At 27.9% G+C, this 25901-nt stretch overlaps 2 protein-coding genes across 2 annotated transcripts in view; both read left to right on the top strand.

Moving 5' to 3' along the window:
* The first annotated feature begins 768 nt into the window (after positions 1 to 768).
* The window catches only part of eIF4EHP (eukaryotic translation initiation factor 4E homologous protein), a 215743-nt gene continuing 190610 nt past the window's right edge, over positions 769 to 25901 (top strand). The window contains exons 1-3 of the mRNA XM_065515944.1: positions 769 to 1285; positions 1846 to 1992; positions 6538 to 7012. Coding sequence (XP_065372016.1) covers positions 1254 to 1285; positions 1846 to 1992; positions 6538 to 7012 — 654 coding nt within the window. The 5' untranslated portion in view covers positions 769 to 1253. The remainder of the gene's footprint in view (positions 1286 to 1845; positions 1993 to 6537; positions 7013 to 25901) is intronic.
* On the top strand, positions 13313 to 24956 carry Syx1A (Syntaxin 1A). The gene is made up of 2 exons (XM_065515940.1): positions 13313 to 14393; positions 24486 to 24956. The coding sequence occupies exons 1-2, from the start codon at positions 13519 to 13521 to the stop codon at positions 24502 to 24504; spliced, it is 894 nt and encodes a 297-aa protein (XP_065372012.1). The 5' UTR covers positions 13313 to 13518; the 3' UTR covers positions 24505 to 24956.

The raw sequence follows: 25901 nt of genomic DNA, 5'->3' as shown, positions 1-25901 counted from the left end.
TATGAACTTATTGGTAGAAAAAAAAACATAAAAACCTTAAAAATTTCATTTTTATCATTTGAAATGCCGATAAATGATATCCTCAAACTAAATATTCATTTTAATTGGGAACATCGACACCTCAATACAAAAGGGAGCACCATACTGTATACGTATTATTATCACTTACTTTCATATGTATGTTATAACGGAAACAGGTCTGCATTTCCGCTTAACTAAAAGGTTTTCATTGGCTTCAAAATAAGTTACATTTCTATTAATTTGTATAGGAAGCACTTAGCAAATCATTATATTACGTTTATATTTATTTAATTTTTTTCAACATTAATTCAAAAAAATAAAATGTTTAGTTTTACCAGTTATTACAGATATATTTACCATATAACCCCCTTGAAACAAAATGCAACACTGTCAGCACACATGTTGATGAGAAAGAGAAACCAAAATAAAATAAAAAAAAAATTTCAGGGTTGTCTTTGTATAACAAATAACTAATTTTGAAACTTGTATATATAACAATTATAAATGTTATGCAATTGTTAAAAATAAACAATTACTCAATGATTATGTATTTTATTTAAACGATAATTGATTTTTGAATAAAATTTCATTACATTTCGAAATAATTTCTTTTTATATTCAATAATTATTTTTTCACCAATTGTTATTTTTTAGTACGTTTCAGAGACAACTCTGCCTGTGTGCGGAGAGCATGTTTATGTGGTAGAAAAGCATGCTGAAAATAAAACGTCAAAATTGCGACATTAAATAAGAATATTATTTGTAAAGCAAAACGCAAACTGAACATCAGAACTCGTAGAAGAACCTATTTTGTCATTTTACTATTGGAATTTTATCATTTATTAAAAGTGTTTAATAAATAACAATCATACTAGAATCTAGCAAAAGATTTAACACTCACTTGGGCAAGGAATTTAAGTGTTTTGTACTTAAACAATCTTGTTTCGCAAACTCCCACAACACATAGTAAGCGGTTGGACAGACAGACGGAGAGCCACAAAAACACACTCACATACACTGCATACCATACAAGCAGAGAACTTAAGAATAAAATCGAAAACAATAAGGAACTAAAACTAGAGGAGTCCAACTAGTTTCCAATTTGTACAAAAACAAAATAACCAAATAAAAGGATTTCAAAAGAGACTTTCAAAGCAAAAAAAAAAAGAAAAACAAAAGTTTTCTATTATTTATTTTGCGGCAAATAAAATAAAAACAACTTGTTAATAACAATGGAGAATAAACCAGCAAAACAGTATGAAACGTAAGTGGATCAGCGAGCGTATGGATTGATGTTGGCTGAAGGCAGACAATTTCTTCTTTTTGTCGTTGTTTGGGCCAAGGAGTCCGTCTGCAACAACACAAACAAAAAGTGATCGTTTTGTGCGAATATTTTCATTTTTTGTTTGTTGGTTGCATCTAATACAAATATTATTATGTTAGGTTATGTTAAACGCTGTGTTTTGATGTGAATGAATTTGGGTCTACGTTGACTGAGGAGACACGACATACAAACTGCATAATATGCTCACAATGTTACAGTTTCTATTACTCAAAGGAATTACATTCAAATTGAATATTTTATTTATAAAATATTTGTGCATAAATTTGCAAACATTGCTGGCTCAAGTTAGCAAAGTGAACAAAAAATCAATTAAGAATTGTGGCCAAAATTCCAATTGGAATTATGTAGTTTTTTTTTATATATTAAGTCACAGTAATATGCAGGAGAAATGCAACAGATAAAAGAAAACATATTTATTTTAAATATATAAGTTATCTTAAAAAAAATTAAATATTTAATGAATATTTTCCTTTTTGCAGTTCGAATTCATCAGCTAAACTAACGCAACAATCACATAAACCAATGCAAGCAAAAAGAGTTGGGCAATCACCCCAATCTGAAACGCCACCGAGAAATGAAATGATGTATGATCCACCAAGCATGGAAGCGAAAATGCCCAGGCCAAGGTATGTTCACATTTACGTTTATTGGTTTCTAAATTTTCATTATTATAATTTAGCACATTAGGAAAATGTCTGTAAAGAATGTCAGTTTAGCTAAATTTATTCAGAATTGACCAGCAAAAGTGTAAAAGCTTTTAAAGGAATTTGTCTAAATAATGGCGCAAATTTTTATTGTTTGAAATAAGTTGTGTGTAAAGGCGGTTGTGAGATAAGGATACAGTTTTGATTTAATTCACGTCTAGAGAAAAGTCTAATTTAACTTGATTGTGCATTTTTAAATTGATCTTAATGTATCAGGAATTAGTTGCCGAAATATTTGTTCACTTCCGATATTTTTTGGCAATAAAATAATGAAAAAGCCTCTGTGTCCGAGGCTACATACAGTGGTCATATAATTTCCAATTTAAAAAAGGAAAAATAGTTGGGGCATTCAAAAGGGGTGCTATTAAGTCATAATGTTATATTTCAAAAAGTCTTATTAGTTTAGAAATTTTTTCTTTGAAGCACAACAACAATTTGTAATATATTAGGACATTATAACAATAAGCTTAGAAGCATAATTTACATACAACTAAATGTCATAATAAAAGTCTATAAGAAAAAATACAGGGATGCTCACATAATTGGTCAATTCACAAGGTCTCCTATCATGTCATAATGTCCTAATATTTCACAATGGTTTAAAAATGTTGTTATTGCCTTTCAAGAAAATAATCTTCTAAAATAATACTACTCTGTATGCTATGTTTATTGTGTTATCGTAACCAACAAGCAGGGACCTGCGCCGAACGCCTAAGAATCGGTTAAGTCGAGCCGCCGATTCTTGAAATATTAGGACAATATGACATATTAGATATAAGCACAGAAGACATTAACGAAGTAATCAAGGATAATATAATATTAAAAAAATCACCTGGAAATGATTCTGTTACACCTACTATGATTAAAAACCTACCGAGTGTGGCAATAATTGTGCTGTCTACAATATTTAATGCGATCTTTAAACATGGAGTTTTTCCGACAAATTGGAAAACTTCTCAGATAATAATGATACCAAAGCCAGGTAAGGACTTGATCGTGCCATCCTCCTATAGACCAATAAGCTTGCTTCCTTGCTGATCGAAACTGTTCGAAAAAGTGTTCCAAAAGAAAATCATACCATTTTTAAATGAGAAAAATATAATCCCAGTTCATCAATTTGGTTTCCGGGAACGCCACGGAACAATCGAACAAGTTAATCGTATAACGGCGGAGATAAGAAAATCCTTTGAATTAAAGAAATATTGTTCAGCTATATTTTTGGATGTCGCTCAAGCCTTCGACAAAGTATGGCACAACGGCCTGGTATATAAAATAAAATGTTTGCTGCCACCATCTACTCATAAACTATTGGAATCTTATCTATCGGACCGTATATTTACAGTTAAGTACAATGATTACGTGACAAGAGAATATAGGATTGGAGCAGGAGTACCACAAGGAAGTGTTCTTGGACCTACCCTCTATTTGATTTACACCTCTGATTTGCCTACGAACGATGAATTGACTATTTCTACATTTGCTGATGACACCGCAATTATTAGCTCGCACGAAAACCCATATATAGCATCTAGTATACTAGATGGCTACTTAAGATGTGTGGAAACATGGTTAAACAAATGGAGAATACGTGTAAATGAGTTAAAAAGCAAAAATGTTACGTTCACACTGAGGAGGGGATGCTGTCCACCTGTCACACTTAACAATGTTAATATACCTCAGTCCGATTATGTTACATACCTTGGTATTCACTTAGATAGAAGACTTACATGGCGCCGTCATATAGAAACCAAGAGACTTCACATGAAGTTAAAAGCATCTAGCCTTCACTGGTTAATAAGTGACCAATCAAAGTTAAGCCTGGACTATAAAGTCACCCTGTATAAAAACATTTTAAAACCAATTTGGACATATGGAATACAATTGTGGGGAACGGCCAGTAATTCCAGTATTGAGCTTATACAGAGGGCCCAGTCGAAAATTCTTAGGACCATGACGGGTGCACCATGGTACATAAGAAATGAAAACATCCACAGGGACTTGGAAGTGCCACTAGTGAAGGATGAGTTTAAGAAAGTCCGCGATAAATATATACTGAAACTGCAATCACACCCAAATCCGCTTGCTCGGCTTCTCGCACAGAGCCAAACCAGATCAAGGCTTTGTAGAGGAGATCTACCACCCCGCTAAGATGAGGTCCATGCATCAAACAATGCTCTCTTTAGAGAGCAATTAGTTTTAATTTTAGTTATAAGATTTAATCACTTATTGTTAGGCCTAATGATATAGGCAGATTCAATAAATAAATAAAAAGTTAAAAAAAAAAATATGACATGATAGGAGACCATGTGAATTGACCAAATATATTTTTAAGAATCATCTTGGATGGTAATCAGATGAAAAATAATATTTGTGGAGTCCTGCTTAAGTGACCATAACTGGAAATACACTTCAAATGTATTATGATTCGTTGAACAATTGTTTGTTATACGAATACTGGTTGTTCCTTAACTAATAGTTATAATGTCGGTTAAAATTATTTTTGTATGAAAACTGTCAGTGTAACTTTTAGATTTATAAAACTTGAAAACAGTTTACTTTACTCTTTTAAATTGGATAATAAAATAAGTTATTTATTTATACTATTTTAATTATACGACCATCATTGTATAAGTGCAGAACAAATTTTATAGGTTTTAGACATTTCTGTAAGGCAAAATAAGCCCCATTTTTGCAATTTCTTGTTACTTATCATTGTGATTGAAAGTTCTCATGCAAAAATTATATTGACCCTCCGGCGGGTGGGAAGGTCCCTTTTTAATTTTCAAATTGAAATTACTCCTTGATGGTCCATCAAAGCGATCCGACCAATTGTTTAGTTTCTATTGAGATTTAAATGTGTTTAAATTTGAAGGTCCCTGGGGACCTTTTTCATTTTCAAACTGAAATTACTCCTTGATGGTCCATGGGAAGTATACCCGAAACCCACATGTATTCCAAGGAAATTTTATCTAGAATCGTTTAAAAAAGGGCTTTTTTCATATAAAACTTATAAAAAATGAACAATGTTATATATAAAAGAAAATTTTTTTCTAACATTCATTATACATACATGTATAATTAGTAAATAATAATAAATCAAAACAAAAAAAATGTTTAAAAAATGCGTTTTCATATAAAATTCCCTAAAGGTCCCTATGGACCTTTATTTAATGGACTATTTTAAAAAATCTAATAATTCGCAACTGTTTACTCACTATGGACGCCATAATGTACTTATCTGGATTATCTTATCTGGTCATTATTATCATATCTATTGATAGACATTTCAAAGACCTTTCAAACGACGAATATAACGCTATAGAAATTCGAACCGACGATGTGTCAAAATAATCCAGATTTTTTAACAAAACAAAAATCATTTTGAAAATCGAGAAAAATATTTATTAATCCGAATGTTTTTTTCCCACAAAAAAGTAGTTTGGGCCATGATACAACAATATAAGGTACACTCAGTAAAAATTAAATTCTCAATTATACAATTCTTGTAACGTCAAACAAAAGAAAATATAAAAAAATATGAAAAAAATCAAAATCAAAATTTGACGATATAGGGCTAAATATATAAAACTCTCCCTAGTGATTATACCTTCTACAATTATTGTATCATGGTTTGGGCTAAAATTTAGTTTAACAAAAAAATTGTTTTACCAAAGCCGACTATCTTACTCACTTACTTGCTAAAAATTGGATTCATAGGACAATGAATACACAATTACAATTACATACCGATAAATAAATATTTTTTTCATTTTCTCTCATAAAAGAACGGCGAACTTTATGTACTTTATTTTTTCTCAATAGTTCACATAAGAATGAAAAACCCATTATGAGTTTTTATTATTAACTGGACTACTTTAGAAAAATGGCAGAATCTGCGACAGTTTTTGTATAGAATATGATTCAGATTGTGCCATGCCACTGTTTTCGTATAGAAATTTTATTTTTCATATAGAAAATGTAAATTTCGTAAAGAAATGGTCTGAGAATCTGCGATAGTTTTTCTATAGAAAATGTCTGCGATAGTATAGTAAATGTCTCAGATTGTATAGAAAATGTCTTTGAATCTGAGAAAGTTCTCGTATTGAAAATGTCTCAGATTGTGCGACAGTTATCGTATAGAAAATTTCACAGATTGTGCAACAGTTTTGTATAGACAATTTCTCAGATTGTGCAAAAGATTTCGTATTGAAACCGTCTCATAGTCTACTACAGTTTTGCTATACAATATTTCTCAGAACTGTTTTCGTATTAAAAATGTATCAGAAACTGCACAAGTTTTTGAATAGAAACTGCGACAGTTTGCCTATAGAAAAAGTCTTAGAATCTGTGATCTCAGATTTTCCGTAATAGCAGTCGTAAATATGAATCTTGTTTCCTAAATTTCTAATTTTTCTTTTTACATCCAACAAATTTTAATTTTAGTACACATTAAACTCTGTTTTTCAGTTATTTCAATTCGACTAAACCATCATGGCCAGAACAGGTGGACAGCGATGATAGTGACATGGAAACGGACATTGATGTTGAAAAATTGCCACCCCTTGAGGTGGGTCCCCATGAGAATCGTCTGCAGCACACATATTGGTTGTGGTTCTCACGCAAAGGTGCACATCGCGCAATGGATTATAGTAAATCGTTGCGTGTGGTGGGTCGTTGTGCCAGTGTACAACAGTGGTGGTCACTATACTCGCATCTGAAACGTCCCACAGCCTTATCAGTGTACCTGGAATTGAGTCTATTCAAACAGGGCATTAAACCGATGTGGGAGGATCCAGCCAATTCGAAGGGTGGCCAATGGCTAATACGTTTGCGTAAAAATCAAATTGATCGTGCGTGGGAAAACGTCTGTATGGCCATGTTGGGTGAACAATTTTTGGTTGGTGACGAAATATGCGGTGTAGTGTTAACAACAAAGATTCAGGTAAGTCCATTTTATTCTATTCCATTTTTTTTGCTGAAAAATTAAAAAGATAATTTGGGAGATGAAATGAAAGTGTTTTTTTTTAATAAGAATTTTTCAATGCTAAATTATAATAATGAATGAATACTTGAAAAATATTGTGTAATAAAAGTGTTTTTTTTTAACATACATTCTTCAACTAATTGATAAAAAAAGTGCAATTGATAAAAAAAAATATTTAAAATAGAAACTGAAAAACAATAAAGACTGTATAACTAAATTGAACAAAGTGTTTCTTAATATTTTATACCTATGCAAAAAATATGAATTTGAATGATATAAATATGTGGGAGTATCAATTTCAGGCGGTAATTTATTTTTGTAAAATATCTGAGTTTTTATATTTTATACATATGTATATGTTTCAGATAAATAACCATAGAGTAATATACATAGATATGAGACACTCCGTTTGTCAAACAAAAATAAAACAAATAATCTGAAACAAAATACATGTATTTTGTTGTTGCAAGAGTTAGGTTTTTGACAATTACGTCTGGTCTCTATGTTACCCTATGTAAATAACGTTTTATTTCAAACTGTTATAAAACGAATTTTTTAAATATGTATTAATATGTTTCAATGTTATATGTCGATAAGAAATGTCTATCTAATAATCTACTGTGGAAATTAGTTGTTGATCTTAAATTATAAAAAAATGTTATGTGAATTCCTGGTTAATTTTTTTGTTAATAATAAAATTGTTAAATTTAACTATATTATGGTTCATCCTGCGCATATTTGGACACACTTTCCCAAACTTAAAATACAAATAAAGACCAAGTTTTGTAATTTAACCAGATTATTTGCGTACTGATTGGTTGTCAATGTATTTACGGGCAAGTGCATCATCTTAGGTATCATTTGTAGTCAAAGCTTAGCTTTTTTGCTTAAAATCCTATTAGTTAATTTAAATTACTTTGCTTCAATGCCTTATAATTATCATACATTTCAATACTTTACTGACTTTAAAGATAAAAATTGTACTTTTCGCTAAAGTTTGCTGTATTGATTGGAAACCTTTGTATAAAAATCCATATCTTTAACTACCCAGCAAAAAAAGTGAGGAAGAAGATGCAGAATTTTCACAACAAATAGCATGCTTGATGTACTTCCAATTTTGGTGAAAAAGCTATGAATTTTACATTAGCTTGTCATTGGAGGGATGTTGTTCATTTTTGACAACTTTTTACTTAATAAATTCGATGCTTTCGATGTGATTAAATTTCGATTTTAAGGTGTTATTTTAATGTAGGTAGTGGATACCTATATTTTTTGGCATCTTGGATGGAAATATAAATAATAGAAAAAAAGTGATGTAATTGAGCATTTATGAATTGATTTTAATGTAGTTAAAAAATTTATGAAACAATGGTTGAATAATTTTAATGATTAAAAAATGTAAAAATTGTTTGTATACCAATTTTTACAGGTTTTAATAAATTTTATAAAATTCAAAAAATGTAGGAAACAATTACATCAACGATATATTTATAATTCAGTGTCAAATACCCATATTTAAAATCACATCTTCAGAGGTAGAAAAGATTCATTTGCAACTTTAGATGTGATTAAAATGTCATATGTAAAGATGCACTTCCATTATTTTTTGCTGGGTACAGCTGTCAAACGCATTCGAAGCGAACGTATTGTATGTGATACCATAGTGGTTTAACACAATACAGCACGTTAGTTTTCTTATTTTTGACGTCTGTAATGAAATGTCAATGCAAACTAGTGGTGGATGCAAATAGAAAACACAAAAGGGAATGTGTAAAAATACATTCCAACTGCACAACACTGTTGGTATTTGCTTCTCAAATGGTTGTTGTTGTACACAAGTAGCTAAAAAAAACAAAGTGACACAAACGACAAAATCACAAAATAAGAAAGAACAAAAATAATAAGTGCTTTTTTGACGTAATGACAGGCAAGTGGTTGAAAAAGTGAAAAATTTGTAATAAAATTAATAAAATAATAAGCTAAAAAGTGCTGCAACTATAAAATATATAAAGAATTATAATTAAAACTTCAAGATAACATAAATAAATTGTGATTTAAACATATATGCAAGTACAAACTAAAACCGGAATAAAATTTTTCCACTGAAAAAAGGGTTACAAAAAAGTGGAAGGTTAAAAAATGTAATGGAGAAAAGTAAAATTGCAAAAAAAAAACCAAATCCGGATAACAAAATAAGGAAAAACAAACACTCCCTCGCTTTTTAAGAGAAATTCTATGTATGAAAATTTTAATGGGAGAGTCGAAAGCTCTTAGCTAATCAGAAAAGAAATCTCTTGCACATATACTCTTTTGTTCCCCAATTGTGCAACTGTGAAAGTGTTGGGTTCAATTTATGGTTTTAGCGTTTTTTACATTACGGCGTTTTTCTCTTTCTTTGGAAATACACTGAGCAAAAGACTTCGAAATTTGTGTTAACTTTTTGTTTGCAATTTACACCCGCGATCGGCAGACATATACTACTACATTTTGCACTTGTATAAGTGTAAGAGCGAAAAAACAAGAAATGAGAAATAGTTTTACTCTCATCTTTACTACAAAACAGGCATGGAAAACTGAACATGTTAACTAACCTATTTGTCTAGCAATTATTGTATATTAAAAAATAATAATTTACAAGAAACTTCTAAAAACCCAATTAAGCGTCTAAAGGTGAGAGAAAAAACATTTAAAATTGTTTATAATTCTAAAAACTACTTAATATGTAGTGTAGATGCTAAAAAAAGTACAACAATAATATGAATTATCCACCTCTGCATTAACATTTATTCATAAACAAAAGCAAGAAACGAGCGACAACACAACCTTCTTCTGTGACAACTCATATGAGACTGAATTGTGTTTTCTATGCGTGTGAGTAGTCTGTGTAAATTTAGTAACGCCCACAATGCACAGTGCATAGGAGTTGCCGATCCCGGATTTACACAAACATTTTGGTACTACTATAACAAGGGTTCTAAAATCAACTACATACATATTTGCTGAATCGACTTTTTGGTCAGAAAGTCAATCAATGGCTAACAAAAAAATCGATAAAAGTCCATTTTGTTTTATTTTTGTTGTAAAAATTTTATAAAATTTTGTTCCAAAGTTCGAAAAGACGACTTTTTAAAAATCGAAAAGTCAAAATGATGGTTCAAATATAGAACCCTACTACTTGTAGTTGAATTTAATCGCAAAATGTATTATCGTAAAATTTGAACTGAAGATTTTAATATTAATATTATCTTGAACATGAATTCCAATTTGCTAAATTTCAAAAAACAGACAATTTTTGAATATTCGTGATCTTTGGAAGGAATAATGTAAATTATCAATGCTTGAAATTTAATGGTATTGATACTATTTATGACCATGACTACAAGTCTATCATTTTACTTGGATGTCAAACTTTTATTTAAACATCATATTAATATGATTATTTCAAGAATTTCATTTGCTCTAAGGAAAATAAACAACTTAGTATGATATTATACTTTACATGTTCGAAGACTAATTGCCAATATGTTTGTATGGAATGGAAATTTATATCTTGACATCGGCGAAAAACCTATGTAAATTGAGAAGTTTTAACATTTTATTTATGCTTTGGGATAACATAACCGCGCAATCTATAGATCTATATATTTTCTTAATTTTGAGGAATTCATTAGTTTAAGATTACAAGCCAATCTATTTCACTTCTCACATTCGAGGCGTAGTATTACTACGATGTGTATGAAAAGATCGATTGTTGTAAGGATATCTACGCAATGTTTGAGAGACTTAAAATTAGTTTGAGTGACTTGAAATTAATTTGTATAGAACATATTTAATGATGCTGGCAGTTGCAATAACACATTGAATTCTATATTTCATGTAGTCATCTTACTTAATCGTTCTGCAGTTAGGGATTTTGATATAAACTAAATTTATGGTAATAAATAAGATCATTTTGGTCATTAGGCTTCTAGATTACAGATGTTTTGAAATAAAAATAATAATTTAAAGGGGATTTAAATAGATAAAACACATTTGATTATACATATAATAATATTTGTTTAACACATATCACCCTTCTAGTTTAAGTCCTGCTACTAAGGGAAAAATTACTAAAAGAAGGCGCGTAGTCTGAATTTAAAACCACTACTGCCGATCCAAAGGCGGACAAGTCTTTGTCATCACTATTAAAGAGGCATAACTTGTACAATTTTGGGGCCATTTTAAAATACTAGTGACGGAAGTTTTGTTGGCCAAAAAAAAAAAAAACGCTAAATTGCCTACACAGTTTGATAGATTGGGGATATGAGAGAGTATCTAAAATTTATTATACAAAATTTCTACTTCTCTTCTAGTTAGCTATTCTACGACCAGAGCTCCCCAATTCAGTCGAGAGTAAGCCTTTACAACGAAAGCAACGTTGCTAATATAAGTAAAAAGATAAAAAGCAAAAATATAACAAAAATTGTAAATGCAAACGGGTGTAGTAAAAAATAAAAAATTGATTAATACAGAAAGATTCTAGGCAAAAATTAAATTTTTTGCTTTTTTCATATTCATGGAAAATTAAATGGTGCAAATTTAAATATTCAAACACAATATAGTGATTAATTATATTATTTATTATCAATAAAATAAAACACCCACCGTTGTATTAAATTAACAAAAAATATAAAACGAACATACGCGCGTGAATAGCAGAAAAAAATTGTAATATCCCTCCCCTTTTTTCATAAAATATCTACTAAAGGAAAAAAAAACCTAAAGTTGTTTAATAAAAACGGCCGCCTGAAAAAGAAAATTTGTTTTTTGCTTTAACTTTAACGAACGAAGGCTTCTTCTTTGCGCAGAAAATCGATTTTTTACATTGATTAAAAAGGCACACATACCACCACAAAGTTTTAGCTTTGGGTCATATATAAAATTGCCAAAAAAAAACGTGTAAATTTGATGATTAATTTATAAATAATAAATAACTAGTTGTTGTATTTTAATAGCTTAAGCAAATTGATCAATAAATTAAATTAAAAAATAGTGTTAAAATATTTACTACCCTACTACTATTATAGAAAAAATTGAATTAAATGAAAATTTAAATACTAATACAATACAACTCTGGGTGTTTGTTTAATATCAAATAATAAAATAAAAGAGAAACAAGATAAAGAGCCCCCTAAAACAAACACATACACACACGATTGACAAAATATATTAAAAGAAAAAATAAAATTAAATAAAAAAACAATTGGATTACAAAAGGGTATTATAAATAACGTGTAGTTCTTGTTTGTTATCGGCCAAGGTTATTTATACAATTTATTCATTCCTTCTAATTAAAAAAAAATAGTTAAATTTACAGCAACAACACTTAAATTAATAACGAAGCGGAAATAAATTAATAAAATCATCAAACATTATTATAGTACACCAAAAAAACAAATCAACAAACTTGAAATTTACAATGAGTGCAATTCTCTTAGTAAATTAATTGATTGTGAAAAAATTTTATAACCTTAACTTAAGAGCGTAATGCTGTTTGAAAACAAGAAGAGAGCTTGCTAAAAAATAAAAGAGTATTGTTTTTAAAGAGGTTGCTAGAAAGTGTTTCAAAGAATACAAAACAAAGCATAATAAATATAAAAAATACGCCAAAAATAAAATAAAAAATACATATATTTAATTCTATTTTAACAGAAATATTATCAAAAGCTACGTAATACATATAAATAAATAAAATCTCTCAAGAAAAAGTGAAAATCTCTGGTGTTAATAAAATAACATACAAATTTAACAAATATATGAAAAATTAAACTACGACAGAAAAGTGAGTCACGTTTTCAACATTTCTGTGTTTTTCGCTAAAACAGAAGTATAGTAAGGAAAATAAGAAATAAAAAAAACTGGTACTTACTCTCTAGACTTGTTTGCCCGGCTGTGTTCCAACGAAAAGCAGCAGTACCAGCAACACCACAACTACCACCTGCTAAATACCCTCCCTCAGCGTCGAGTAAACCTTATCAACATCATCATCAAACGTAAAACAAAAATCGAAAAGAATTAAAACATACCAAATTTGTATCAAGTGTATCAAGAAGTTTTTCTATTGTTTAGTGTGGCATTGAAACAGAAATAAAACAAAAATTTACTAAATCATTAAAATACAGATAAAAATTAAAAACTAAAACTATTGGAATGTTAAAAATCACGAAATAAATTAAAAAAAACAAAATATATAAATATTTGGAATAAATAGCTGCCTCAGCTGGTAATGTCTTCATTTATTTTAAGAACAAACTAAAAAAAACACATAAAAATAACGTAAAAACTATTCCAACACGGCTTTCTTAAAACAATTGGAAACGTGTTTAAAAGTCCTTAAAGGCCAACAACACTAACACCAACAAATCGTCCGAAAAACGAACGACTCCAGTGAATAGCAACTCTAGCACCTAAAATCAACCAGCATCATGACAAAAGACAGATTAGCCGCTTTACATGCAGCCCAATCGGACGATGAGGAGGCCGAAGAGGTGGCCGTCAATGTCGATACCACCCATGACTCGTACATGGATGATTTCTTTGCACAGGTCGAGGAAATTCGCAACATGATCGACAAGGTGCAAGAAAATGTCGAAGAGGTTAAGAAAAAACATTCGGCCATCCTGTCCGCACCCCAGTCGGACGAGAAGACCAAACAGGAGCTCGAAGATCTGATGGCCGACATTAAAAAGAATGCCAATCGTGTTAGAGGCAAACTAAAAGGCATCGAACAGAACATCGAGCAGGAAGAACAGCAAAATAAATCATCGGCCGATTTGCGTATACGCAAAACCCAGCACTCGACACTGTCACGCAAATTCGTCGAGGTCATGACCGAATACAATCGTACACAAACCGATTACCGTGAACGCTGCAAGGGAAGAATACAACGTCAATTGGAGATCACCGGTCGTGCCACGACAAACGAAGAGTTGGAGGACATGTTGGAGCAGGGCAATCCGGCCGTTTTTACGCAAGGCATCATCATGGAAACGCAACAGGCCAAACAAACGTTGGCCGACATCGAGGCTCGTCACGCTGATATTATGAAACTGGAGACATCGATTAAGGAATTGCACGACATGTTCATGGATATGGCTATGTTGGTGGAATCACAGGGTGAAATGATCGATCGCATTGAGTATCATGTGGAGCACGCTATGGACTATGTGCAGACTGCAACTCAGGATACAAAGAAAGCTTTGAAATATCAGAGTAAAGCCCGACGAAAGAAGATTATGATTTTGATATGCTTGACTGTGTTGGGTATCATAGCTGCTTCATATGTTAGCAGTTTTTTCATGTAAATGCCATGTTCTTTTTTTCTTTATTATTATCGTTTCATTCTTTATTATTTTACCAACTTATTATTTGTTTAGTTGATGATAATTTATTAATTATTCTTATAATTTCATTTTTAGTTTAGCCAAGTAATTAATTATTAATTATACCTATCATTATTTATATATATTTTTTATAATTAAATTTAACTTAATTAGATTCTCCTTAAAGAAAAAGTCATGAAAACAATTTAATATTAATAATAGTAATGAAAGTAAGAAATTGTTTAAACAAAACAAAGAAATTATTCTTATATATTATATACCTTATATATATATATATAAATATTTAACTTAAAATACAAAAACAAAAATAATTATTAATCATACTTCTTTAAAAAAAATCAACAAAATAATAATACAAAAAAAAAGTAGAACAATTTCTTAAACCACAAACAAAAAATCTCTTTATATATTTAAAATAATGAAATTTAAATTTAAAACAAAAACAAAAAACTATTAGCTACAAAATAACAAACAAACCAAACAAACTCTAAACTGTTATTCAAAATTTAAAATATGTAAAAGAAAACAAAACATAAACAAAAATAAGATTCTCAACATTAAGTTTAGTTTGTTAAACAAAAATTATATTACGAAAATCTTACTAAAAAAAACAAAACAAAATCAATTTCTTGCAAAATAATAATTATTATTATTATTAAAAAAACAGAAAAAAAAACAAATCTTATTAATATTTAAACATACAGCAAAAAAATTAACCTGCCATAAAAGGCCTTAAAATTAAACCCTTCAAAATCTTCAAACTACTCTTCTCTTATATATAACTTTTGGTTTAGTTTCTTTCCGAACTTGCTTCATTAATTTTTAAGGCCTTTTTCTTCTGTAGATTTTGTTTTTAACTAAATTTAAAATATTAGTAACAAATTTAGTTAAATTACAAAACTTTTACCTACATACTTACTTAAATATTTATAATGGACCTAGGGCATAACGAATGTTCGTCGTTCTTCATTCATTTGAAATCTTCAGCAAACTAATTTTTCAAATTCTGTTACATATTTTTTTATAAACCTAATACCTATAAATATTTGTTTTTTGTTCTTTTTTTACTCTTCTTAAATCATAAATGTTTAATTTTTATTTTTAACATTTAAATATTAAAAAAAACATAAAAATAAAAAAAAACGTTTTCCTATTTATTGTTATAAAATAAAGTAGAATCTCTTGAAAACTTAAACAAATGCATATTATTGAAAACTTTGAATGTATCTATACCTCCCCACCCCCTTTCCTATCCCCACTCACTCTCTCCCAGCTTTAAAAGATATTATTTTGAATTTATTTTTTAAAGAACTGTATGTCGTTATTACAAACATTGAATATATTAGTTAACTTGTCCTTAAGAACTTTGTTTTTAGAATAATCGATTAATCTATATCATAATTGAATTTATAAAATCCAGTTTCTAGAGAAATAATTACTTTAAAACCCATTTCAATTATGGTGACTTTTTGAAGGAATTAAAGATTCATTTTTCAGTATTTATCTCTAAAATACTGAAAACTATGCCTAACTATGTTCATACAAATATTGTGTCTGTTTCTATAAACCTCATAAAGTATTAATTTTTTAAGGTTTAAATCTGATTTCATCAACTTATTTTAATTCTAGTAACAGGAATACAGTTATTTTTGGTGGCTAGCAACATGCTGTATGCATTATTATTGAAAAAATGTAAAGAAAATAACATTTTAAAAAAAAATTACTTTTTTTAATTCTAGCAACATATTTAACTTTTATTATGGTAAAACTTGATTAAAACATACTTATTGTACAATTGTAACTAATTTCTGATCTAGCAACATGTTGCTTAAAGTTAAATTTTTGTTTCTAGAAACATGTTGAAAATATTTTTAAATTTGTTGTGTGTCTGTCTCAATTAAACTCATAAATTAATAATTTATAAATCTGTTTTTATCAACAAATTTTAATTCTAGCAACAAGTTGAAAAAGAGTACAGGTATATTTGGTTGCTAGCAACATGTTTTATTATTGAAATAGTGTAAAGAAAATAACATTTCAAAACAAATATATAGGTGTAAAAAGCTGAAAATATTTCCAATCTTCAGAGCAAACATATATATTTTTTGATTCTAGCAACATGTTGCCAACTTATTTTACTTTAATTTTGATGCTTTCTGATCTAGCAATATGTTGCAAACAGTTTCGTTTTTGTTCCTAGCAAAATGTTGCAAACAGTTTTATTTAAAATGTTGTAAACATTAGAATAGACATATTTTTTTTATTTCTAGCAACATGTTGTCATATATTTTATATTTCTAGCAACATGATGCTAACTCTTTTGAATTAGAGTGCAGTTGTTTTAGTTTTTAGCAACATATTGCGAAGTTTTGTTTTATGCAAATAGTATAGACGTGGAAGCTCACAAACATTTGGAAACTTGTGTCCAGATAAATGTTTCTGTATTCGAGCAACATTTTGTTATTTTTTTTTTAAATAAAATTTTGATAAATTAAATAAATTATTCAATAACTTAATGACATGCGGTTTTATTTTTGAATTTGCAAAACCCAAAGCATTTTTCAACAGAATCTCAAAACTTAAGTGCCAGTTTTAATACACAATAAATGATTTATTCTAATCAACTTTAGTATACTTGATAATCTATAAGAAGTGCATAAATGAATTTCTATAGTTTGAAAATATTTAAGTAAATTATATAGCCAATAAATAAAATAAAAAATTTCATAATTTGGAATAAAAAAATATATTTTTTTTATGAGAATTAACATTTTTTCATTTTTTAGATTCAAAAATTTAATAATATCCATCAGACTTAGAAAATCATGTTAAAAAAGTTTACTAAAGCTGTATCTCCTTCTAAATTTACTAAAAATGTTTTGGGTTCTAAATATTCTTCATCCCTCACTCCCCCTCTCCCCTTTACAAAATGAAAAGTTTTTTAAGAGCGCATTTACTTTTGTATTATAGTCAATTAATTAATAAAAAAAGCAAACATTTAAAAATATAATTAATTTTGTTTGAAATCTTCTTTAAATCTATAATATAAATATTATATAAAAAAACCCACACTTTGCAATTTAGTAAACTAAATATTTAATATTTATAAAAAAAGAAAACAAAAACAAAATTAAATTAAATCACAAAAAAATTATTTAGTATGTATATTTATATATATATATAAAAAAAACAACAAAAAACAAAAGCAAATAAACACAAAATACAACAATAACTATCTACTTAAAAACCAACAAACAACAACTAAAAATAATATTTAAATTTAAATAAAAATAAAAATTACACACCTACAAAACATACAATCAAAATATATTTATTTTAAATCTTTTTCTTTATTTTCCTTGTAGCCTGTATATTTTTTTTTGATAAAATATTTTTACTTTTTCTTAAAAAAAACTACTTTAGTGCAACTTTCAATGAGTCTTGTTTTTTTTTTTGTATTTAAATAATTTTTAATATCTATTTATTTACTTCTTAAAACTGTGCTATTTTTACAAACGTTTTTTATATTATTCATCACTTTACTTTAAATATTTGGAATTGTGAGTGACTTTTAATATAGGAATTTCCATACATACAAACTTTAGTTTCACTATAAAATTTCTCACAAACTGAGACTGGTTTTCAACAGAAAAATTCTCTCAGCAGCAACCAGTTTTCTATAGAAAATTTCTCACAATCTAAGACCAGTTTTCTACAGAAAAATTCTCTCAGCAGAAACCAGTTTTCTATAGAAAATTTCTCACAAACTGATACAAGTTATCTATAAAAAATTCTCATGAATCTTTTTAATAGAAAATCCTATACAGATTAAATTAATTTCCCAACCAGACTAACTGAATAAAGTTTTCTATAGAAAATTTCTCACAAATGCGGTGAAGTTTTCTATATAAAATTGCTCAAAAATTGAGTGAAGTTTACTATAGAAAATTTCACTCAAATTCAGAAAATTTCTCACAAATTGAGTAAAGTTTTCTATAGAAAATTTCTCACAAATAAAGTGAAGTTTTCTAAGAAAATTCCTCACAAAATTGAGTGAGAAAATTTCTCAGAGAATTTCTCTCAAATTGATTGAAGTGTCTACACAAAATTTCTCACAAACTGAATGAAGTTTTCCATAGAAAATTTCTCACAAACAGAGTGAAGTTTTCTATAGAAAATTTCTCACAAAACTGAGTGAGAAAATTTCTCATCAAATTAAGTGAAGTTTTCTCTAGAGAATTTCTCACAATTTGAGTGAAGTTTTCTCTAGAAAACAGACCAATTTTCTATAAAAAATTTCCTACAAACTGAGAACGAGAGAGGCTCAGTTTCTACAGACAATTTTTCACAAACAGAGACTGAATTTTTGTAGAAAATTTCTCACAAATTGAGACAGTTTTCTATAGAAAGTAATTTTAAAAATTAAGACGTTTATTCTTTCGAAAATTTTCTTAGAAATTAAGAGTTTGTCTTTAAGAAATTTCTTTGTTTAAATTTCGAAAAAAATATTGAATATTTGGAAAAATGTTCTAAATTTTTTGTAATTTTTTATATCTATTCTCAAAATTTAGATTTCATTAACAAAAAGTTATAACCGGGCCAGTAGCTTACATAAAGATTTCACACTTTTTTTTTTGTTGAAAAAAAGTATATAATTCCAACATTTCCTTTCTATTGTCACTCACTATCTCCGTTTTATGTATTTTTTTCTTAAGTATTTTATTTTATTTTTTTTATACATATTTTGTTTTATTTTATTAATCTTAAGTTAATTGTGCGTGATTAGATTGTGTGTTAAATTGTAGTTATCACGTTTATTTATATACATAAATATACCTATATGAAACAAAAACAAAAATAAAGATAAATTAATTTGAAAAAAAAATCAACTCTAATGCTTCCTTTTGACAAGCATTAATTAATTTTTGCTAAATATGAAACAAAAACAAACAAAACAAAAAAAAACAACAACAATTTAAACATAATAATAAAATTAAAATTATTGTAAACTAGTTTTTAGTAGTTAATTTAAAATTCATAGAATTTTTGACTTGTTTAAATTCTTTTGTTTTTATATTTTTTTTATTTATATTCTCTATTTGTGAAAAAAAAAATTAAAAAAAAGGAAATATACTCAAAATTTAATAGACAAAAAAATTAAAAATTTAATATAAAAAAACAACAACAACAAAATATATATAATATACATTAATTCTTGATATTTCAATAAAGTTTTAAAACTGATGGTTTTTTTATTGTTAAAATAAAACATGTGTAAATTGGTTTCTTTCTTTACTTCCCCCCACTACGAGTGTATGAACAAAACAAAACAAAAAAAGATATTGGTATGTTTTTTTTTTAAATCATTCAATTTGAATTCATCATCACCAAGCAGGTAAAAATACAAAATTTTATTATGTAATTATACATACATATTTATGTTTTTTTAGTTTTTTTTTTAGTTTTGCATTTGTAATTCTTTGGTTTCTTCTTTGTTGATGTAAATTTATTATAATTCCACAAAATTCCATAGAAATTATTTAATAACTCTCACTTTTAATGGCTAGTAAATGCATATGTATTTTGTTAGCTATTTTTTTTTGTTTATAGGTTTTAAGTTCATTCAACTTTTTTTCTTCATAGAATTATGTAATGCAAGCCATTTAGGTAGTTTTTTGATAACAGGTTTTAAAATTGATTATTATTACCACTTACTAATTAATTACAGACTTAAAATCAAAATAATTATGAACTGAATTGAACATTTTTTTTAAAGACAATTTCTCACAAACTGAAATATATTTTCTATAGACTAGTGAGACTGAGTTTCTATAAAAAATGTCTCATGAATTGAGACTGAGTTTCTATAGGAATTTTTTTAAAGAAAATTTCTCACAAACAGACAAATTTTCTATAGAATAATTTTAAAAACTAAGCTTAGTTTAAAATTTATTACTATTATCACTATTCTGTAAAAGAAAAGTATTTTTAAAATAAATTTTCAAAACTAAATGTTCGAATTTGAACAGCAGCCATTTTTTTGTATTGGATTGCAGGGAAAAAACAAATCCTTAGACTTCAAAGTAAAGAAATGAATCAATTATTTGAATATTTCGAACACCGGATTCGCTAGTAAAGAATTCATGTATAGCCGGCATTTGACCGGACTCAGACTTCCTTAATAAATATTTTCTGTATTGCCGGGCGCATTGATTTTCTCCTCGATGATTTCGAAATCAGGCCTAAGTCGGTTCGGAAATTGCACCTCTAAGTTCTGCCATTTCGGTTTCAAATTACTTGTCGTTGTTGATTTTAATTTTTTTAATTTCTCCAATCCATGTAGTTAACTTCCTACAAATTGAGACAGTTTTTCTATAGAACATTTCCCAGAAACTGCAACACCTAATGGGTTGGGTTGCACTTTCAGAGATTTCATTAAGTTAAGGTTAATGATATTTTTCTATAAGGCAATTAAATGTGGGTCCCCAAGCTATATAACATCCCGATTTCTTTTTGGAAGCTCATCTAGATCACGATCTTTGATTTGTCCTCGATTTAATTCACTTATTATGAAAAGATCTTTAGTTGTAAATATTTGCAAAATATGGAATTCTATTATACCATACGACGAGAGACATTTTGCCCACTCCAATAATGAGTTCAAGAATATGTTAATTTCACATTTATTACATCATTAGTAAATATCAGTTGTGTTGCAGAACTTTTCTATATACAATTTCTATTAGTATAAAATTTTTAACTTTCGAATAAATTTTTTATTTTTGTTTTATATTTTTATGTAATTTCTGATTGAAACCTGCACATCGGATAGGTAAAGAAACAGAGATATTATTGTTGATAATGGTTTGATATTTTTTATTTTTTAGGGAATCTATCCATATCCAAAAAAAAAAAAAAAAAAAAAAAAAAAAATATTATGATATATATTTTAAATTTAAAAAAAAACATTGTGCCATTAAAAATTTGAATACTATGTAATCAATTTGGCCTTTACAGGCTTACAGATTATGAAAAAATAAATTGAATTGAATTGAATTGAATGGCAGCAACATAGTTTTCTATAGTTTTAGACTAGGAAATTAGACAAGTTTTTGATCCATTTGAGTATTTTTTTTAATGAAAAGTTAAATACCTAGTTTGTCCTCTAACCCTCCTCATATATTGTAAATTTTCCTATTAATTTTATAAACAATTTTCATAATTTTGAAATTAATTTTAAATTATAACCTTGTTTTATATTAACAATAACCACCACCACAATAATAATTATAATAACAGAAATAACCATAAATACTAATTTATTTAAAAACAAAATAACTACAAATTAACACACAATTTATACTCTCGTACTAACTAAAAAAAAACAATTCTGCAAACAGTTTTCTTTAAGTGTATTTTACATACTTAAGAATCTCATTATATCATTTAATTAATGTATACTATTAACACTTTACTTTCTTTTTATTATATCTAATTTTAATTAGTTTTATTTCTTATTTTTATACGTATTTCTTTGACTTATTTTTTATTATTTCTAACTAACTTTAATATAATTTTAATTAACACTCATTACATTACAAGTCAACAATTAAATGCTCGCTTTTGTTATAACACAGAAACAAAAAACAATTAAGTGGATGCCATTAAGTTTAAATTGTTTATTAAACAAATTTTGTAAATATTTCCGGTTAATGGGGGTTTTGCGGATTTAAAATGAAAGTGCGTATGGTGTGGCAAAAAGTTATACTTACTTTTAAAACCTATTGAAATATTTAATATAAAAGTTAAACAAAGTTCAGTTAGGGTGAATTCCAAAATGTATGTATGCAATGCAGTCATAACTTTATCAAGACAAAGCATATAAACGCGTAGTTAAAATTTAAAAAAAACTTAACGCAACCGTGTAAACGGTTGCGATTCTTAACGCAACCGTTTACACAGTTGCGTTAAGAATCGCTCGACTTTTTAAGGTTGCATTGCATACATACATTTTGGAATTCACCCTTACTGTCAGTTTGTTCTATACAAAACTGTTTATAAATTTGCGAAGATTTTGTATAGACAGTTTTAATGCAGAAAATTTCTCAGAAACTGAGATAGGTTTGGTATAAATTTGGTTCAAAATATATAGTTTTTCTATAGAAATTTTTTCAGAAACTGAGAGCGGTTTTCTATAGAAAATTTCTCAGTAACTGAGAGCGGTTTTCTATAGAAAATTTCTTAGTAACTGAGAGCGGTTTACTATAGAAAATTTCTCAGTAACTGAGAGCCGTTTTCTATAGAAAATTTCTCAGTAACTGAGAGCGGTTTTCTATAGAAAATTTCTCAGTAACTGAGAGCGGTTTTCTATAGAAAATTTCTCAGTAACTGAGAGCGGTTTTCTATAGAAAATTTCTCAGTAACTGAGAGCGGTTTTCTATAGAAAATTTCTCAGTAACTGAGAGTGGTTTTCTATAGAAAATTTCTCAGTAACTGAGAGCGGTTTTCTATAGAAAATTTCTCAGTAACTGAGAGCGGTTTTCTATAGAAAATTTCTCAGTAACTGAGAGCGGTTTTCTATAGAAAATTTCTCAGTAATTGAGACTGGTTTTCTATAGAAAATATGTCAGTAATTGAGACTGGTTTTCTATAGAAAATATGTCAGTAATTGCGACCGGTTTTCTATAGAAAATATGTCAGTAATTGCGACCGGTTTTCTATAGAAAATATCTCAGTAACTGAGACCGGTTTTCTATAGAAAATGTCTTAGAAATTAATCATAAACTAACACAGTTTTCGTATTGGACATTTTTCAGAATCTTTGATAGAAAATTTATCACTGAAACTCAAACTATTTCTCAGTAAAATTTGTTCCTAAAAACTAAGAAAATTGTTTAGAAAGTGGAACAGTAATTCATTCATCCCTATCGCGAATCAATATTTCACATGAAATATTTTCCTTTTTTCGTTCATCAATTTTGTTCACGTGAAAAATTCCCCTTGTGAAATTTTTAGATGGAATTTTGTAAACAATAAGCAGCTGCTACGAACAAAATTAACTATTGTGAATGAAAAGTTCATGGGAATATCACGATAGCAATTTTCCCTTCGAGGGAAATGGATATTTCATGGGAACAAAATTTCACGTGTTATTGACGATAGGGGTGATTATAAATTTTCTCAAAATTCATAAATTGTTTTTAAATAAACTTTATCATAAATTGCAAAAGTTTTTCAATAGAAAATAGTTCAGAAATTAAAACCTGAGATAATTTTCATATTAAATTTTCAGTTTATTAAATGAACCACTCCTTGTAAAAACGTTTTTGGTGTAAAAATAATAATATATTGGATTTTTAGTCTCTGTTCCTAATTTCAATTGCAATATGAATTGCATGCAATTCATATTTATTCTATGAGAAAATGTATTAATTAATATATAAAGAAAATTTAGTTTTTAACAAAGCACTGGTTTCTAAACCTAACTTTTTACAAATAAATAAAAAAAAACTCTTTTTACAAATAAATAAAAATTAGGTTCCTTTTTAGGGCGAAATTTGTTCAAAAAAGGCAAAGGGCAACATTTTAGCCGAAAAGGAAACGCCTTGATTTTCTCTCAATTTCATTGATTAAAGCGAAGTACATATTTAGATACTAAAATTTTAATTCTTTAAAAGTTTTTACTGCATTCCCCCTGACCCGATTTTTCACACATCACTAATTTAGAGCATTTCTTTTTGGTTCAAAAACCACTTAACTGCTTTTGTTCTGGCAAAAGAGAGCATTTTTCACATTTTTGTTTTTGATACATACAACCCAGCTAATAATCCTTTTTTTTATCTTTTTGTTCTCTTTTTGGTTTTAATTTTGTTTTATGGTTTTATTTTTGACTAAAACTCTACTGCATGCTGTTAATTTTGAACTTAAAACCAACCAAATATTAAAAAAAAAATTTTTTTGCTGCTAAAAAAAATAAACTGCTTTTGCTGCCAAAAATTGCCAAAAAAAAAAATAAAAAAACTATAAATGGATCATTAAACTTAAAATAGCATGAAGTCTAATAAATAGGAAGTTATTAAGGAGGGAATGATTTAGAATCCCCCACCCCCTAAAAGTATGCTTTGAAAAATCCACCCACCAACAAATAACCATCCTCTCTCTAGGTTGATGGCTAAAAATGCTGTTGCTGCAGTGCTGGTTTTATTTTTCCTTAAATAAAATCTAGTTTTATTTTAATTATTAAGCTTGTTTTATGTTTGTTTTAATTATTTAATTTAAAAGTAATGCACTTTTTTATTTCTTAATTATACTATATGAGTATTTAATTATTTATTGTGATTTTTTATTTTTTTTTTTAATATAAATATGAATTTTGTACTTAATTGGCAATTATGATGATTTTTGTAAATTTTATTATTTATTTTGTTTTAAATTTAAACTATAAATAACATTTATAAAGCATAATATGTATCTTTCACAATCTAAAATCGTTAAGAAAACGAAAAATCAAGAAAAACCAACCTGCTCGTTTTATTTTTTTTTGTTTGTAACAAACTGCAAGAGGAATGTGTTTTTTGGTCGCAAAATCATTGGAATTGTCCATCATTTCGCATCATGATTTCCAAAAGCACATGAAATATAAGGCACGATTTTTGACTGCTACTAAATAAAAATATTATTTATAATACTACAATAACAATAACAACAACAATATTACTAATATTAACTAACAACTCCAAGACACTCTGATAACATTTTGCTCCTATTCACCACTGCAACATTTTGGGAAACAATGCAGCCATAAAATACAACATTTTATTTACATCCACCACCACTTTATTGCACTTGACTTTTCGTCTACAAAAATTTAAACGAAATGCGCTCCAAAAGATTTAAACAAATTTACACTATCACATTTCTAACGCAAATGTCACTTACACACTTTTGCTATCTTGCTGCAAAAGTGTGAGAATTTCCTTTCACATCTGATGCTACTTTGTCTTATAACAATAAATTCAAGAGAACCTGCTGCAACTTAATTTTTAATGCTGCAATGCGATTTGTCTCGATTAAGCTTAAACCTTAGTTAACAGTAGTTTAATGAAACCATCGTTACGTACAACCAACCACCAACCAACATTATTTAGCCAAATCTTCCGGACACTACATCTCCACAACTTTCTGTACAAACTGGAATATTTCTCGTTTTGAAAATCTTTTGCAATTAAGATTCACATAGACAGATAGATGTTCGACGTTTTTCCTATGGATTTATTCAAATTGAAGGTAAGTTAGTTTATGTAATGTATGAGAGAAAATATATTTATGATATTATTACAACTGATGATGAATTGTGTGAATTTTTTTTTATTTATTTTAACAAACCTTTGAAAAATTAATTCTCAAATAATTGCAGAGAAATTGATTAATTCATTATTTTTTAAACAATTGAAATTCGTTTTGTT

Source organism: Calliphora vicina, chromosome 1 (genome assembly GCF_958450345.1).
Source record: "Calliphora vicina chromosome 1, idCalVici1.1, whole genome shotgun sequence".
Lineage (NCBI taxonomy): Eukaryota > Metazoa > Arthropoda > Insecta > Diptera > Calliphoridae > Calliphora > Calliphora vicina.
This window is presented reverse-complemented; position numbering and strand designations above follow the sequence as displayed.